General features: G+C 46.1%; 1 protein-coding gene across 2 annotated transcripts in view; it reads right to left on the bottom strand.

The window, feature by feature from the left end:
• Positions 1–19530, bottom strand: part of LOC147627296 (HVA22-like protein i) — a 33922-nt gene extending 14392 nt beyond the window's left edge. For both annotated transcript variants that reach the window (XM_086815932.1, XM_086815933.1), the window contains exons 1-2: positions 19285–19530; positions 18897–18995 (exon numbers count right to left, since the gene is read on the bottom strand). In XM_086815932.1, the coding sequence (XP_086672058.1) occupies positions 18897–18995; positions 19285–19310 (125 nt within the window). In that variant the 5' untranslated portion in view covers positions 19311–19530. The remainder of the gene's footprint in view (positions 1–18896; positions 18996–19284) is intronic.
• Positions 19531–19754: the final 224 nt, after the last annotated feature.

The raw sequence follows: 19754 nt of genomic DNA, 5'->3' as shown, positions 1-19754 counted from the left end.
CTTAAGGAATGCAACCGAACCTCTCACACTACCCGTGACTTGGTGGAGAGAGGGTTGCACCCCTTCACGCTCCACCACCCTTTGCCTTTTGCCCGGTGCGGAGGCGGACCGTGCATCCGTGGAAGTGGCAGTGGAGGATACACCAATGAAAGAGCCGGTGGCCGCTTCATCATGTGCCGATGGTGGTGCCGGTGGTGGTGCCGGTGCGCGTGTTGATGATGCTCCTCTACTTGAATTTGAGCCGCCGCTCATCTTCCACGAAATGTCATCGGCAATGCTTTGCGGAATCTCCTTGCATGGGGCAACTTGTCTCCCAATCTTCGAAAGGTGTTGGAGAAGCCTTGTTGTTTCACTAGTGTATGACTTGCCGCAATATCGGCATGTCGCTTCTTGGTGTCCTTCTCCACATTGAGGCAATGCAAATCAAAAGCCTCATGCTTCTCCCGAGGCATGATGGATAAGAGAAGGGCTGAAGCGTAGAGAAGATGAAGTATGGGAAGAGCTTGGAGGAAGAGAACTTAGAGTAGAGGTTCAAGTGGGATGGAAGGAACTTGGAGGAGGGTGGAGGAGGGTGGAGGAGAGGCTTGGAGTAGGGGCTTGGTGCTTGAGGCTTGGAGTAGATGGAGGGTGGTGGAGGAGAGGCTTGGAGTAGATGGAGGAGAGGCTTGGTCCTTGAGGCTTTCATAGAAGGACTCGAGAGATGAAGGCAAACAACCAAAAAAACGGGCAGAAAACGGCTACTTCCAACGGGCAGAAACGGCTACTTCCAACGGGCAGAAACAGGCGAAATTCGTACCTGATCGTACGGATCCGTACGGTACCGTACGGTACGATTTGTACGTACGAACAGATCCGTACGGCGTACGGAACTAAGCCTGGCCTAGACATGGATCATCTACCACCATTCCAGTATGACAGGGATGCACCACATATCCGTCTCTCTCATAGTGAGAGGAACAGAGTATTGAGACAGGATCTATGGAAGCTCTATACACGAGAGACATGGATATCGCCTACACAGCCTCTTCCACCGAAGATGCTATACTACAGAGATCACTTCATGAGTATCACTGATGATGGATTTATAGAGAGAACTAGATACATGGAGGGCTTTTTACCACACGGCTCCCGAGTGGCTATTGGTCAGCTTAGAGTTTCATCACACCGATTGGAGATTGAGACTGGCAGAGCAGCACGGATCCCCCGAGAGGAGAGGGTATGCAGATTGTGCAGAGGAGGTGGAGAGTGAGGAGCATTATGTATGCAGATGCAGAGCATATACAGCCATCAGAGAGAGATATCCCATTTTATTCAGAGAGCCACATTCCCTACGCTAGATCTTTGAGGCAGCAGACCAACACATATTGGGGAGATTCATTCTAGACATACAGCGCCACAGAGAGATCATTACAGGCTCAGACAGCTCCAGAGGGGGGACGACAGACACAGATTACTACATTTTTTTAGAGATCCATCCCACTCCCAGCCCCTACACGGCAGGGAATTGCTCTCCAGAGAGCAGAGACATTCAGAGCCCGCAGGAGACAGAGGACACCTGGCTTTCGGACACCACGCCTATACGAGAGAGAGATGACCGAGATCAGAGCTCAGTTTCACAGAGAGGGTGCGGAGTGACTGGCTCGCTTCAGAGCACACCCAGGCATGTTCTTCAGGGAGCTGTGGACACCCCCTTCATTGATGTATACCATTTTATACCCCCAGTATGGTACAGGATGGAGCTAGCTAGGTTGCATATCATGATTGTATACTCCATGCATATAGCTTTGCATTCTCCTAGTAGTAGAGCTCCATCCCCTTCACCACTCATTGTACTTATTGCACACCCAGATTCAGCTTTTTAGTTCAGTACTTTTTCATTTTGTTGAGATGACAGAGGATACCCCATACAGGTACACCGATTTGTCTCATAGGCCGAGTTCGGTCTTTTGGAAGTCGTTTTGGTCTCGGACCAGCAGCCTCAAAATTTGACCCAAAAATCGAGGCAAAAACAGCCCGAAAAGCATTACAAATGATTTTTTTTAAAAAACAGCGCGAAAATGACCAAAAACCATATTTGGGCTCCTTTTTGATGGTATAAATGACAAAATCACGAACGACTCAAAGAGACAAAATTGTAGTACTCCAAAAACACTACAACTCTCTCATATAGAGTTTTTCCAAAATCTTTCTTTCTTTCTTTCTCTCTCTCTCTCTCTCTCTTCCTAGTTTACTGGTCGTCCAGAAGGGGACAACAGGCGGCAGCTTTTCCACTCTCTTTAGTTCGCTGGTCGTACAGAAGGGACAGCAAGCTGATCTTTTTGCTGGCCATACAACAGGTACAACCGACCGTTTTGGAGAAATCTGGTAACTGTTCTGAGAGCCTTGCTAGGGCAGATTTGACGCTCCGTTCTGAGGGCTGTTCTGGAACAGATTTCAAGGTTCGATTTGATACCATACCGAGTTATTGATCGAGGCTGATTTGCACTAGTTTGTGGTGCTGATGACGGTACCCTGGATCTTTGAGCAAGTGCTTGCTGAGCTTTGTGAAAAATCCGGTGCAGGACTGCACCCGCACCTTGGTTTATTTGTATCTATTTATTCATTGGAATAAAGCAGTTCCTAGGGGGGGCGGCCGTTCCGCCTCAGTGTTGTGTTCTCTTTGGCATTGTATATGGTTATTTCCGTTGTGTTTTCATATCTTTGTCGGCATCTGACGTGTCTGTCCATTGCATCCGAGTTCCCGTCTGGTTTCAGTTCTCCCCCATGTGCTTCCAGCCAAAGGAGGCTTGTGGGCGGGAGAGGGGGCTGTTAGTAGCTCCATTTCTGGTGCATGGGATCCGTGAGTTGGAGTTCCAAGCATTAAAAATATCGAGCGAGACAAGTTCATTTTGGAGTTATAGACTGGATGTGTTCCACGTCTATCTTGGTGTAGCAGAGATTATAGACTGGATGAGTTCCAAGTTCATTGTTCGAGGTTTTTGTGACGTGATGTGTTCACAATCCACTGTTGGGAAATAATGGTTGCAGTGTGTCTAGCAGCTCATCATTTTATTCTTGGAGTTCACTGCACACTTGTGTGGGAATTCAGAGCCAAGCAAAGTTCCTTGTTGTTCAGGGTGGCATTTTGTTTCGAGAAGTCAGGTTGGCAGGTGCTCTTTTCGAAGTAAATCTGGTAGTGCGCAATATTGGAGTGTTCATGGTTGCATCTTCATCAGCTTATCTTCTTCAACCTCTTGCACACTATGAGCTACAGAGAGGGTGTTAGAAATTGTGCATCTCAGACTTCAGTGTATTTGTGGGATACCTATATATGAGGTTTTATCCATTTATCTTCTTTTTAGTAGGTCGTGGGCTATCCGCCACTTCCCAGCATCACTATAAAAGGGGCCCTCCCATATTCACTTGTTAATCATCTAAGCTATTCATAGGTACATGTTCTACACTATTTGCTGGCTGATATTGCCATTGTAAAAGCCTCTTGCTACATAACATGATGTTCATTGTCTGATGTCTCCCTTTCTCCTTTGCTCTCCCTCTCCCCTATGTTTTGCTTCCGCATTGTGCAACTTTAACACAGGCTCCATGCCCTCTCACAACATCATCAAAAGTCCCTTCACAGGATTGCCTACGAGATTGCCATGTGAAAACCCACTTGCCCTCATCATCGGAAACAACATCGCCAAGGCTTTTCAAATAGGCAACAACCAACTCTCGAGGTTTCTCAATCCCCCATCTATTAAACAATTGCATCACATCTGCCTTAACTTGAGACTTGGACTCAATAACCCTTTGTACATCCGGGTCCCTTTGTAAAGCACGGAGCTCTTCAGGCTCGTTCATCAAAAGCATCAAGATCTTGTTGATCTTCAGTCCTAGTAGCTAACTGTGAATCGTTACCTGCCAAAGCTCCAACTCGGTCTCTGTCTCTATCCTCTTCTTGCATGTGGCGAAGACGAGTGATAGAATCCTCCACAGATTGATCTAAATGGCTAGCCATGATGTATTTACCAGAGTCTTTAGATAGAAATAGAATTTCTGTGCCCCGGAATCGCTCCCTACCAGCTTTCCAAGAATCATACTAAATAGACTCCAAGGGTGCAACAGTGCCCCCAGACAGGAGGGCCACGAAGTCTTTCCACACGCTCACTGCCGCTTAAACCAAAGGTAATTCCTTTCAAAGTGCAACAATAAGACGAGGGCTACCTCAGCATCCCAACCGTCTTTCACGGATAATGACTCCTTAGAGCCATATCTAGTAACATGTATGGCATAATGTAACAGAAGGGCAATCGTAATATGGAAATCTTATCAATCTGTAACATGCGGAAGCTTAGGGGGAGATCGGTAACTTCAAAGCTCAGAAAACAGCACACTTGTCGTCGCGACGAAAATAACGCACAAAACTAAATGTAGATGTGCAAAAAAATAGAGAGAGAGAGAGAGGGAGAAGCGGACACAGTATTGGGTCCCAAACACCCTCTGTAGGGTCCCCACCACGAATGGTGTATTTGCTTTATTAGAATGATGCAAATCTGAAAAGAAAATACAAAAAACTTAACCTTTCTTGGCTGAGATAACTCTGCCCTTGACCTGCAATCCTTCATCCCTTTTGCGTTAGCAAATCCTTGGTTGTCCTGGCCCTTTGATTAGCCTTAGCTCTTGGTGAATTATGAGATGAATGGAAAGAGCTATGGGCTGGGTATTTATACCCCTGTTGGACAGCAGTCGGCTGGCTAAAAAGGCAGAAAAACTCTTTGTCAAGCCATACCGCTTCGTGGGTCTCTCGATCGTGAAACTTCGTAAGGAACTGTCTTTGCCTTCGGCCAGAGCCATGCTTGAAACGGTGCAGAAGGATCTGTTCTGGAACCATAACTTCTGCTTCATCAACAATATCTGGTTCTGCCTGGTCTTTAACTTCTGAAGGGATCGGACCTACATATGGCTTTAACCAACTGACGTGAAACACATCGTGCATAGTCCAACTCGGAGGTAGCTTTAGCTGCATGGAAACCTCATTGATCTTTTTCGGGATGGGAAAGGGTCCGAAGTTCATGAAAGACAACTTTGGGCATCGCTTGCCCCCTTTGCTTCATAATCCGAAGATAAACCCAATTCCCTTCCAAAAACTTCATATCCCTTCGGTCTTTATTGGCTTGTCGAGTGTAGGCCTCTTGTGCTTTAGCCAACCTGTCTTTTACTGACTCTAAAATCTCCTGGTAAGATTCCGTCACTCTGTTCCCTTCAGGTACTGAAGACGAGGTCCTGTTCAAAAACGACTCGAAAGGTCTTCCAAACGTTGCCTCATATGGAGTCCTGTCAATAGCTCAAGAAAAAGAATCATTGTGTCACCAATTGGCCGACCATTTGGTCCATTCCTAGTTTTTGCGTCTCGTTCACTTGAGGCCAGGCCGGTGTCTCATGTGAAGAGGCCAGTATTTTGCTGACATGGACGGGAGCCAGACTGGTGCCACCCGTGTGTTAGCAGGATGGTGTCGTATGGTCGGGAGCCAGATCAGTGCCACCCGTGTATGACCTGGACTGTGCTCGATCCATGGGACTGTCACGCCATGGAAGAGCCAGTATTCGTGCCGTGTTTTGCCTATGGGACTGTCACACCATAGGGAAACTCGTGCCTGGAACTGTGTCTTACCTATGGGACTGTCACTCCATAGGAATACCAGGTTTTTATGTTTTATGTCGTGCCAATTCTGTGCCGACAGATATTTTGTACATGTTCCATGAACGGGAGATATGTCCATGTTACTATTTGCACATGCACACATGATTTGCATGCTTGAAACTGTTTTCGCATGACATGTATTTGTGTGTTTGCCTGCCTGACGTGTTACTTACTGAGCGGGGACGCCTGCCAGTGAGTCGTGAAGTCTGCTCTGTATTCTGACGAGTTTCAGTGCATGTGAACAGGTGGTAAGTATATGGTACATGTTGTTTAATGTTATTTAATTCTAACCCCTTTGTTTTTTAAGGTTAGGGGTTCACACTCATTTAAAAGTGGGCACCCTCTTTGGGCACCCACTTAGGGGCCAAGGTGGGGAGCCTCACTTTTAAGTGAGTGTGGGGGTGGGCATGGTCACCAACCCCCACTAGTCCCCTTTCATGCAAGCGTGGAAATCTTGAGTTGTACCTTCACATTAAATTTTATTAAAAAGGTTTACCCCTTCAAGCGTAAAAATCCCATCGCTTCTTCCTGGCGTTGCTTCATCACCCCTCGTAAGCTTCCTGACGGCTGGAGTTTTGCTACGCTTGCTGCTGGGGGTGCTTATGCTGCTGCTGCCTGCGCCAAACTCTCTACAGGCGGTCAGCACAGATTGCAGGTGTGCTACACACAGGCTGCGCATGCTTCTTTGAGGCGGCTGCTTCCTCTACGCCATCTCCTACAGGCTGCTGCTCATACAGGCGACTACACCTGACTGCTGGCGGCTCCTATACTCTCCCAGCCGACTGCACACACTTCAGCCAGGTGCCCTTCCTCACAGGCGGCTGCCCCACTTCAGGTCGCATCTCTGTTCCCTCCTAGGTGGCTGCGCATCTGTACTACAGGCAGCAACTGTACTGCAGCCAGGCGCCTGTGTACAGCATACAGGTGCCCTTTCTCCCACAAGCGGCTAAACCCTTTATCTGGCGGCTGTTTACCCACTGGCTGCGTTGTCTTGTTCTTTTGCAAGCAAACGTGGGCCATCTTCTCTCCACTGCAGCCAGGCCTCTCCTCCAAGTGGGTTCTCCTTCTTTCACAACAGGTGGCTGTTATTTCTTGCGGTGGTACTTGCCTTGGTGGTTCACCACGAGGCGACTGAGTCTTCATCAAAGGGACTTCGCATCACCTGGAAGACTTCATCATACTACAAGTATTGGTTTCATATCAACCATCTACAAGTAAGTGATTTTCAGATTTGAGTAAAGTATTATATGTTTAAATCTGGTAAAAGATTCGTCCCGCTCGGCCTACACCCGTTCGGTGCCGGGTTGTCCAAGCTATATGGGCGAACCTCGATCCAAAGGTGCTGAGATCGGGAGAGCCAGGCGTTAGTACGAGAGCGCCTGTCTGTGCGTGGTCTCGGAACACCAGTGTGGTGCTCTCCGCGGAGTCCAGTGAAAGCACAGGACCGTAGCGATTGGACCACACCAGTGGTCGATCTGCTTCGAGCTTCTACATCGAAATTCGAGCTATTTGTTTGGTACTGTTTTCATATGTACATGGACATTATCTGGTTCTCAGAACCCATGGAGCATTGTATTCATTAAATACTCCCAATAAATATATCATATATTGAGGGGGGGGTCGGCCCGTTCCGGCCCCAGTGCTGGTGTCCATTTTCCATTTCATTTCATTTAAATTTCAAGTTGTTTTAAGTTGTCCATTTCATATTTGTGGTTTTAAAGTTGTGCTATTGAGCGTGTGGATGTCCAACGGAGTCTGTCCCACTTGACGGGATCGGTTTCATTGGTATCAGAGCACGGTTGTTTCCCTCTTCCTAGTGGGGAAACGAACCTGTGTACTGGACATCCCGCTTTTAGCAAACTTTGAACACAATGGACAGCCAAGGCAACCCTTTGGAAGTACCAAATTCGAGGGGTCCCTCTAGTGCTTCTCGTGGGTCTGATGCCCTGCGAGGTAGGCACAAGCCCCTTGAAAGATGGATAGTGAATCCAAAGGTCAACTGTCTCCAGGAAAGACAGTTATGCTTGAACAAGACCCTGATGCTATGAAAGCTGAAATGGAACATATGAGAAAACTTTTGCAGGCTCAAGAGCAAGAATTGAAGTTTTTGCATGAAGATCCACATTTGCAAAGTGCTATTGAAGCCAGGAAGGCTGATGCTATGGTTGATGTAACCTTTGAATCAATGGCTCGTGAAGTGGGCAAGAAACCAAGAGAGTTGGCACTTGCCTATCTCCTTCGCAAAGGAGATATCAAAGAGGGGGATGACGGGGAGCTGATTTTCAGAAATCCACCTCGTTTGAAGCATGGAGATCCTGCATCCCAGAGGCTGAAATCTTTTATGCAAAAGGAAGAGGTGACTGTCACCTCTCGTCATGCATCTTCTCCGCAAGGCACTAAGCCTGACAGATATATGTATGCCAGTGCTCATGGAGGGCACGAAAGCCACATGCATGCAAGATATGTATCTCATGGTGACAGGTCTACTTCCAGAAAAATTTTGCCTTCTGAGTTGTCTCATGGAGAGACCATGCCTTATGCAGGTAAGTCACATGCATCTGAGCTTCGAGTTCGTGGAGCACATGCCACCGTGCCCCATGAAGCTTCTAAGACGGCCCATGGAGCCCATGCAGACAGGGCTACCCCGTTGGATAAGGGGAAAAGAAAAAGAGAAGACCATGAGCCTCATGCCAGGAAGCTCAAGGAGTTCAAAGCAGGTGATAAATCTGTCAAATTTGATGTCTTTCATGGTGAACATGATGCCTCTAAGGTGTTAGCATTTGTGGCACAGTTCGACATTGCTTTTAGCGATGAGGACTTTACAGAAAAGTCGAAGGTGCGCCATGCTAGCATGTTTCTGAAAGGGACTGCTGCCCATTGGTGGATCACCGAAAAGATCACCAAGGATCCCATCTCTACTTCGAAGGAATTCAAAGATAGATTTTATGCTCAGTTCTTGCCACCCAATGCAGAGCAAACTCTCACTCAAAAGTGGGACAGGCTAGAACAAAAAGATAATGAGAGTGTGCAACAGTATGTTAACAAATTTTGGAAAGTGTTGCTGGAAGTGACTCCCTTCATGCTAATCTCTGAGGATGAAAGAAAGAGGAAGTTTCGTTCTGGATTGCAACCTGCTTATAGATCGGGTATTGAATTACACCCAAAACATACGTTGCAACAACTCACAGCTTCTGCCCTTGCTACAGAGCAATTGGTGCTCAAGATCAAGCAGGATCAAGGAGGTTCCAAGGCAAAGGACAAGGCTGCCCCAAATCAGCAAAAGGGTGGACAGCCGCCTAAAAAGAACTTCCGGGAGCCCTACAAAGGTGGTAAAGCTGAAAATAACACATCTAAAGAACAGGGCCCAAGAAAGAACAAATTTGGCCTAACCCCGGAGCAAAGAGAGCAATATGCTAAGGATGGAAAATGCTTTTCTTGTGGTAGCAAAGACCACATGTTTCGGCAATGCCCAGATCGCAAACCAAAGCACGAGGACAAGCACACCAAAGCAAATGTTCATGCAGTTCCTGATGTGCAAGGTAATACAGGTCATGATGCAAAAGAGCGTATGGTTTGCAAGGCTTGGGGGCAAATCAAGGATCAACCCGCACTCTTTATGTTTGATGACTGTGCAACTGACAATTTCATCTCTATGCAAATGGCAGCTGCATTGGGTATTGAGGTTGAAAACATGGGACCTCAGATTGAAGCCGAAGCTGCATTTATTGGTAAAGAGGTGCAGGTTACCCCTTTGATTGGGAAGTTGCGTATCCATATACAGGGCTACCTTGATAATGAGCATTTCCTAGTTGCTCCTCTGAATGGATGTGATGTATTGTTGGGCAAGCCGTGGCACCATAGGCTTGAGCCCCGCAAAGACTATAAGTCTAATATGATTTCTTTTATGCATAAAGGCCGCATGCACTTTATTGATGCTGGCAAAGAAGGGGATTCTATCCCAGTTGTATCACACATCCAAATTAATAAAGCAATGAAAAAGAGTCTTTCAGCGTACTTGGTTTTTGTGCGTGATAGTCTTGTGCCAAATCATCAAAATGTGGATGCTATGTCTAATGATAGGCTGAATTTTCTTAATGCATTCAAAGACTGTTTTGCTGACTCATTGCCAGGTGAATTACCTCCCCAAAGGCCCGAAGATCACCGCATAGATCTTGTGCCAGGTAGTTCTCCACCTAACAAACCCGCATACCGAGTGAGTGCTGCACAACAAGAAGAAATTATGAAGCAGGTTAACGAGCTTTTAGAGAAAGGTCTTACCATCAAGAACAGATTTCCTATTCCACGTATTGATGATATCTTGGATAAGCTTGATGGTTCGGCTTGCTTTAGCAGACTTGATTTGAAGAGTGGTTATCACCAGATACGCGTGGTGCCACAAGATGTCCATAAGACTGCATTCAGGACAGCTTTTGGATTATATGAATTCTTGGTAATGCCTTTTGGTCTCACCAATGCTCCTGCTACTTTTAATCGTATGATGGATAGGATATTCCGACCCCATCGCAAGTTTACAGGAGTCTTCTTTGATGATATCTTGGTTTTCTCCAAGAATGAGCAGGAACACAGAACTCATTTGGTCACAGTGTTCGAAGAGTTGCGGAAGCACAAACTTTTCGTCAATGCCAAGAAAAGTGAGTTTTTCCTTTCAGAGATTCATTATCTGGGACATATTGTATCCAAGGATGGAGTTACAATGGATCCTGCAAAGATAGAGACTATTCGGAATTGGCCCGAATTGCAAAACGTACATCAAGTACGTAGTTTTCTGGGATTATGTTCGTACTACAGGCGTTTCATAAGGCATTTCGCCATGATTGCCACTCCTCTACATGATGTCACGAAGAAGAAAACTGTTTTCAAATGGACTTCAAAGGAACAGGATGCTTTCTTGCAGCTCAAGCATGCGATCATATGTGGTCCAGTATTGATTGTTCCTGACTTGCACAAGTCATTCGTGGTTGAATGTGATGCTTGTGGTGATTGCATAGGAGCTGTCCTAAATCAAGAAGGGCATGCAGTTGCATACGAGAGCCGTCGTTTGCATGATGCTGAGCTTCATATGGATATCTATGAGAAAGAGCTCTTGGCTGTAATTCACGCCTTAAAGATTTGGAAACACTACCTTCTTGGGGCTGAATTTGTAGTCAAGACAGATCATCAAAGCTTGAGATACTTTCTATCTCAAACCAAGCTTTCAGAGAAGCAGATGAGAATGGCAAACTTTCTTTCCATGTTTCATTTTCAGATTGTGCATACTCCAGGAAAGAAAAATGTGGTGGCCGATGTACTATCTAGGAGGCCTTATATTGCTGCAGTCTCAGTGACCTCTCATGGAGATCTATCTGCTATGAGAGATTTGTATCATTTGGATGCTGATTTTTGCCATATATGGACTGATTTGATGGCTGGTCATTCACATGCCTCTTATGTTATCAATGAGGGTTATCTAATGAAGGATAATTGCCTATGTGTGGTGAAGGATTTGCGTCCAAAGGTTATGGACGAATGTCACGCTCCACCATATGCTGGTCATAGAGGTATTATGCCTACTACTCACATGATTCAGAGGTATTTCTTTTGGCCAAGCATGCGTAAAGACATTGAGGCTTATGTGCGTGCATGTATCACTTGCCAAAAGGTGAAATTTGATAGGCAAAAGCCTCCAGGTTTGCTTCAGCCATTGCCTATTCCCTCGCAACCTTGGGAAAGTATCACGATGGATTTTATTATGGATTTGCCTAGATCCCAGCATGGGAATGATGCTATTTGGACTATTGTGGATAGGTTTAGCAAGCAAGCTCACTTCTTGCCCGTCAAGAAAACCATCAAAGCTGATCATATGGTAAAGCTTTTTCTTGCTAATATTTTCAAGCATCATGGTATGCCCAAATCCATTGTTGGGGATAGAGATCCCAGGACTACAAGCCTATTTTGGAGGGCTTTGTTTGATAATATGGGTACTAAGCTTGAGTTTTCATCAGCTTATCATCCCCAAACGGATGGCCAAAGTGAAGCTGCAAATTCAGCCGTGTTGGATTTGTTGAAGTGTTATGTGGCAGATCAAAAGAGTGCATGGGAGAAGTATCTTCCACTTGTTGAGTTTGCCTACAATAATACGATCCATGCTTCCACAGGAAAGGCTCCATTTGAGGTTATTTATGGCAGAGTGGTCTTGCCACCCATCCTTCGTACAAAGGACGAGATTTTTGCAGCTGATGAATATGTTTGGATGTTGCCTTTGGTCAGGTGCGGACAGCCATTGCAAGATCTCAGGATAAGCATAAAAAGGCTGCTGACAAGCATAGAAGGGACATGGAAGTCAAAGAAGGTGATTGGGTATTGCTGAAATTTGAGAAGGCTAGGCTTCGGAAGAGGCCAGGACGAGAAGGATCATATCCTAAGCTTTCTCCTCGCTATTATGGACCCTTCAAGGTGATTCACAAGATCAATGAAGTGTCCTACAGACTTGCTTTACCTAGTCATTGGAAGATTCACAATGCTTTTCATGTGAGTCTATTTCGGAAATATGTGGGGCCAGATCCTGATGAGCCTGTCACAGAAGATCCGCCAGAAATTGAAGAGCTTGAGGAGATCCTCCAGCCAGAACAGATTGTTTTTCACAAGGAGAGAAAGCTACCTGCCGGAAAGCTTTCCAGGAGATACCTTGTGAAGTTTAAGAATTATTTGCCTATTGATGCCAAATGGGTAAATGAAGATTACTTTGCAGATTATCCGCAATTGTTGCAGGCATATCTTGAGGCTTTTAAGTTGAGGTCAACTCTTTAGAAGCCCGGGGGGATGTCACCAATTGGCCGACCATTTGGTCCATTCCTAGTTTTTACGTCTCGTTCACTTGAGGCCAGGCCGGTGTCTCATGTGAAGAGGCCAGTATTTTGCTGACATGGACGGGAGCCAGACTGGTGCCACCCGTGTGTTAGCAGGATGGTGTCGTATGGTCGGGAGCCAGATCAGTGCCACCCGTGTATGACCTGGACTGTGCTCGATCCATGGGACTGTCACGCCATGGAAGAGCCAGTATTCGTGCCGTGTTTTGCCTATGGGACTGTCACACCATAGGGAAACTCGTGCCTGGAACTGTGTCTTACCTATGGGACTGTCACTCCATAGGAAGACCAGGTTTTTATGTTTTATGTCGTGCCAGTTCTGTGCCGACAGATATTTTGTACATGTTCCATGAACGGGAGATATGTCCATGTTACTATTTGCACATGCACACATGATTTGCATGCTTGAAACTGTTTTCGCATGACATGTATTTGTGTGTTTGCCTGCCTGACGTGTTACTTACTGAGCGGGGACGCCTGCCAGTGAGTCGTGAAGTCTGCTCTGTATTCTGACGAGTTTCAGTGCATGTGAACAGGTGGTAAGTATATGGTACATGTTGTTTAATGTTATTTAATTCTAACCCCTTTGTTTTATAAGGTTAGGGGTTCACACTCATTTAAAAGTGGGCACCCTCTTTGGGCACCCACTTAGGGGCCAAGGTGGGGAGCCTCACTTTTAAGTGAGTGTGGGGGTGGGCATGGTCACCAACCCCCACTAGTCCCCTTTCATGCAAGCGTGGAAATCTTGAGTTGTACCTTCACATTAAATTTTATTAAAAAGGTTTACCCCTTCAAGCGTAAAAATCCCATCACTTCTTCCTGGCGTTGCTTCATCACCCCTCGTAAGCTTCCTGACGGCTGGAGTTTTGCTACGCTTGCTGCTGGGGGTGCTTATGCTGCTGCTGCCTGCGCCAAACTCTCTACAGGCGGTCAGCACAGATTGCAGGTGTGCTACACACAGGCTGCGCATGCTTCTTTGAGGCGGCTGCTTCCTCTACGCCATCTCCTACAGGCTGCTGCTCATACAGGCGACTACACCTGACTGCTGGCGGCTCCTATACTCTCCCAGCCGACTGCACACACTTCAGCCAGGTGCCCTTCCTCACAGGCAGCTGCCCCACTTCAGGTCGCATCTCTGTTCCCTCCTAGGTGGCTGCGCATCTGTACTACAGGCAGCAACTGTACTGCAGCCAGGCGCCTGTGTACAGCATACAGGTGCCCTTTCTCCCACAAGCGGCTAAACCCTTTATCTGGCGGCTATTTACCCACTGGCTGCGTTGTCTTGTTCTTTTGCAAGCAAACGTGGGCCATCTTCTCTCCACTGCAGCCAGGCCTCTCCTCCAAGTGGGTTCTCCTTCTTTCACAACAGGTGGCTGTTATTTCTTGCGGTGGTACTTGCCTTGGTGGTTCACCACGAGGCGACTGAGTCTTCATCAAAGGGACTTCGCATCACCTGGAAGACTTCATCATACTACAAGTATTGGTTTCATATCAACCATCTACAAGTAAGTGATTTTCAGATTTGAGTAAAGTATTATATGTTTAAATCTGGTAAAAGATTCGTCCCGCTCGGCCTACACCCGTTCGGTGCCGGGTTGTCCAAGCTATATGGGCGAACCTCGATCCAAAGGTGCTGAGATCGGGAGAGCCAGGCGTTAGTACGAGAGCGCCTGTCTGTGCGTGGTCTCGGAACACCAGTGTGGTGCTCTCCGCGGAGTCCAGTGAAAGCACAGGACCGTAGCGATTGGACCACACCAGTGGTCGATCTGCTTCGAGCTTCTACATCGAAATTCGAGCTATTTGTTTGGTACTGTTTTCATATGTACATGGACATTATCTGGTTCTCAGAACCCATGGAGCATTGTATTCATTAAATACTCCCAATAAATATATCATATATTGAGGGGGGGGTCGGCCCGTTCCGGCCCCAGTGCTGGTGTCCATTTTCCATTTCATTTCATTTAAATTTCAAGTTGTTTTAAGTTGTCCATTTCATATTTGTGGTTTTAAAGTTGTGCTATTGAGCGTGTGGATGTCCAACGGAGTCTGTCCCACTTGACGGGATCGGTTTCACATTCAAAACAGCTTGAACTAAAGGCAAATAAGATTCCCACTTACCTTGCTGATTGTGGACATAACACTTCAGTACATCAAAGTCCAACTGGTTGTATATCTCTGTCTGGCCATCCATCTGTGGATGGAATGCACTGGAAAAATTCAATTTAGTACCAAAGTTATCAAACAATGCTCTCCAAAAATGACTGGTAAACTTGGTATCTCGATCTGACACTATGGTCCTAGGAATCCCGCCAATCGGGTACCAATGTTGAATGAACAATTGGGCAACATCCTCGGTGGTCACATTGACCTTGCAAGAAATAAGCATAACAAATTTGCTAAATCTATCAACTATAGTTAAGCACTGAGCATTACGCTTACTCAGACTGGGAGGCAGATTCGTGACAAAGTCTGTGGAAATATCTTGGAAAGGACCCTCAGGAATTGACAAGGGCTGTAATAACCCTATCTTCTTCCCACGAGGAGCTTTCACCTTTTGACAAATATCATAGCGTTGTACATATGTAAACACATCTCGCCTCATCCTTGGCGAATAATATTGTCGTTCCAATTTTTCCATAGTCGAATTCATGCCCCTATGACCACCAGTAATGGCGTCATGGGCATCATGGAGAAGAGCTGCCCTGAACGACTTCATGACACAAGTTGGTTACCCTTGTAAGAGCCCTAGGGCTGTCCTAAAGCACTCCTATGGCCCTCCCATGGCTGGTGGGTACAGCCAAGGCCTTCCTGGCCCTCATGGGGGTGGTTTTACACTGTCCCCATGCCCGCACAAGTACTTGGGATAGCCCTATGGGCTGGCCCCTTTCCTATATGCAAACCCTAACTTGTCTACACAATGATCTGGCATCCAGTACCATACCAAATACACAAAATCACTGACAAAATTCCAGAGGGAGACTCACAGCGTGGACTGGCACTGTTTCATGTGCAGGACAGTGCACACCTGACCTTGGACTCATGTGCAAGACAATGCACACCTGACTTCTGAAGGGATCGGACCTACATATGGCTTTAACCAACTGACGTGAAACACATCGTGCATAGTCCATTCACTTATAAGTGACCGGGCTCACATCGGACCAGTTTACCATCCCAAGTCCTGCACCTTCTGTACAGATATGTCTACGTGGCATCCAAGTGTGGAATGCACGTGACACAATCATGAATACTGATCAAGCACATGAACATGCCAGAGAAGAGAGAGAAGACAACTATCCACAGTACACCACACTAGGGGCCAAAAGATGGGCTGACCCCAAAAAGGAGTCTACTTCAGATACAACCTTGCAGGTGCCTAGGGATTCTCCACTGGCTAGCACCTGATTCTTCCAGTACAAGATGAAAACAGTAACAAAACATATGCTAAATTCAGTGTTCCCCCACGGAACTAGAGAGCTTTCCCAGCTTAAAGCACATGCAGGGCAGCCATGGACAGCCCACAGTGTTCCCCCATCAGCCCAGGACAGCCCTGTGTCGTTTTCTTCAACCCTGCAAAGCCCATAGAGCAAATCAACCAGCCACCAGAGGGCTGAACCAGCAGTTGACCAGCCCTCATATCTTCTAGCAGGAGTCGGCCAGCAATCTTTTCATGCTAGAAGGAGTCGGCTAGCACATAGGGCACAGTCCACAAGTCGACCAGCACACAGGCTCCACCAGGAAGTCGACCAGCAGCTTTTAATGCATGTTAGTAGTCGGCCACACAAGGGAAGGCTCCCAAAAAACAGTCGACCAGCACACAGGAGAGTTTTTATCACGACAACCAGCAGATTCTACTCTCCAAAACAGGTCGACCAACTGCCAAGAGCCACTTGGAAAGCATGCAACCAGCCCTAACTCCACTTCACCTCCAGTAATAGAGCTTCTCCACTAGAAATATCCAATCATGTGCTTTTTTAGGTCCAGAGGAAGGCGCCTGCAAGCAATCAGCCCATAAACTATCTAGTGCCCGTCTTTGTCCACCATGTGTATTAAAAAGTCTTGCCCAATGTGTACAACTTATAAGTTTGCCCGGTCACTTATAAGTGAATGTAGACCTGCATCAATAAATATTAGCATGTGAAAACATAGAACTGTAAATTGAGTTTTCAGGGACACTTACCACTTGTAAAACACATGTGGACCACCTATCAGTCCAAAACAAGTGTGCACATGCTCGTCCACAAGGTGCCCAGGCGTCCCCAGCCCATGGACAATAAGGGCAATAATCTAAGCATTGTCCAAGCAAACAAGACAAGTCATCCAAATATAAAATTAAGGTCATGCACACAAATGAGTGCAACCAAACTGGAAGAAACACCCATTTGCTTAGTTGTATCAATCAGGTAAAATGTTCAGGGATCCAAAATCCTTTCGGAAACTTCCCAAAACATAAGTACAGGTAATCACCAGGATAGCTAGTCTGGGAAAAACACACCATGTCAGGCTCCACAAGCCATACATGTACTGTCACACCATGTCAAGCTCTACAAGCCATACACGTATTGTCATGTCAAGCTCCATATGCCACACATGTGCAGTATAAAATAGAAGCAATGAGGAATTTTGTGACACTTTCGTCCTTTTTCCCTCTCAGCCAACAAGTCAAGACGAGATGTCAACTCTAAAGAAGGGAATTGGGTATATCTCCAGATAATGAAGCGGAGATTGAAGCAACTCGGCAAACATTGTCCCAAACTCTCCTTTTGCAACTTTGGATACTATTGCTAGCATGCAGAGGGGAGAAGAGGGGGGGGGGAGGGGGGAGGGGGGGGCGCGCGCGCTTCAGTTGGTAATTGGAACCCAATACTGTGTTGAATCTATCTTCTCTCTCTCTTCTCTCCTCTCTCAAGTAAAGTCGAATTGCATAAACTCCCAGGTATAAAGAAGTCTTTGTTGCGCTTACGACGATCAACCTATTGCATGCTACAAAGGTTATAGATGAAGCTCCAACACAAACTATCCACCACCACCCCCTCGCCCCCTTGCTCTATTTTGGATGATACCTTGTATCAATGATGTGGGTGTTTCTTTTATCAACCACAAGCTACCTTGTACTCACATGATTAGCATTGTATGGGCAGCTAGTTTTGTTCTTTTTTATCTTCCATGACTCAGTTACCTCATGTAACTATTGCAACACAATTTTTGTAAGATAGACTCTTTGGTTCCTTTGTAGACATTAATACATCTCTCTCTCTCTCTCTCTCTCTCTCTCTCTCTCTCTCTCTCTCGCCAAGTTATATAGAGGCCAGAGACCAAGTTATCTTGATGCCTTCATGTGAGCGGATATCGAGAGAGGACACGACATGTAGACTCTATCAAACGAGGGTTGAGTCAGAGTTGCACTATGTTTTGCCACTGCCTAGTCTACTATGGGATCAGAGGGAGATTTCACTGTCTATTCAGAGAGGGCTTTGGACCCTTATCCCGGATCATAGATCTCAGGTGCCTTGGACTCTTCCTATTGGAGCTCGGGTGACACACACACAGTCACTACTCAAAGATCCTTGCTCCCAATAGCCCTCCTCTTAGCTTACCATCACTAGTTTTTTCCAGCCTAGAGAGGTGGATAGGGAGACACCAGAGCCCATCACAGTGGATACGGGAGCCTATACCACACTACCCCCTCGTAGTAGGGCCATGGGGGTCACATTAGATCAGGCACGCACACACTCAAGAGAGCTAGACGCCTTCGCCCCGTCGGACTCCGACCACCCCCATGTCGTCAACCTCGAATTCAAGAGATCCTAGCCCGCCATTGGGCAGTCACAACGGACTATCGACATCTCTAGCCTTCTTGTATCACCCATGATACATCCTAGATGGGCCCTTGCTATACCTAGCATAGTAGACTCTAGATTTTCATATCTTAGCTTTCAGTTTTCATATTTAGTTTACTATTACTTTTTCTTATTTCATCCATGATGAGATTTCACGGACACTGTACACATCATTTTGGTCTCATATACCCTTTAGGTCTTTTGAAGACGTTAATATAACTTTCTTTCTTTCTCTCTCTCTCTCTCCCTCTCTCTCTCTCTCTCTTGCACACACAAACAAAACTTAGCATGTGTATCTCTCGAGAAATTTTGTACTAAACCATCTTTTTCAAATATAGGCATTCGATCAATAGTATGGAATAAAAATATCATTTACACACACACATGTGTATCTTTTGCGCAATTTTGTAATGCAACAAACTATATAGACATTCAGTCAATACTGTCGAGTAAAAAATATCAGATGCTATAACAGAAAGCCACCTAATTTTTCACAAGGCTATGACTTACCAGTATTGACACCACGTCTGCAGCTGCTCAATTTTAGGCTTGCTAGAATCTATGGTTTTGAAGCACTTGTAGGCTGGATAGATGTATCCCAAAGCCAATCTGGAACAAAACCATAGTACGGCTCAAAAATCTGATCCAGAGTAAATGATTCAAGTGGCTTAAGAAGACCTTAAGCCAATGGCAGTAAAAACAATTAAACTGCTAATCCTCTTGACTTGATCTTGCAGGTGGCTTGAGAAAACCTTAAGCCAATAGCAGTAAATACCAGTTAGCTTGATGTGCTGATCAACTTGATTCAATCATTCAGGTGGGTTGAGAAAATCTTACGTAAGACAATAGCAGTAAAAACCAGTTAATCAAGCGTAATCTGCTAATCAATTCGACTTACATTGCGATTCTGAACAAGAAATCCATAAGAAGCACAGCGGAGGTTCCTCTCGTTTGCAGGTGGGTTGGGAAACATAAGAAGTACTAATCTGAGAACTGGAAAGGCTACAGAACAAGCAGGAAAAACACGGACGAAGAACAGACGATTAGAAGTTGCTTGGAAGACACGGAGAGAATGGAGAATAGGTGGAAACCCTAGTTTTTGCTTGCAAAACAGTCAAGGCTGGGAGGGTGAATATGCTTCTTTGGTGGGGGTAGGAAACTTTCGGAGTGGCTACGGTTGCGGACATGGCAGAAAAATCTTCGGGTACGTTTGCTGACATGGCAGAAAAAGAAAAATACTTCAACGCTGACATGGATAAGCGCTTTAGTGGCTGTTAAGAGCCTTGTCCCACGCAGCCCGTGCTCCTACACTAGTAGAACACCTTCCTTTTCTAGAACAGCCGTATGTAAGTGAATGCATGTAGAAAG

The sequence above is a fragment of the Cibotium barometz genome, chromosome 21, assembly GCF_041138505.1.
Source record: "Cibotium barometz isolate CiBa-2024 chromosome 21, ASM4113850v1, whole genome shotgun sequence".
NCBI lineage: Eukaryota > Viridiplantae > Streptophyta > Polypodiopsida > Cyatheales > Cibotiaceae > Cibotium > Cibotium barometz.
The sequence above is the reverse complement of the archived record's forward strand: the minus strand, read 5'-3'. Positions and strand labels throughout refer to the sequence as shown.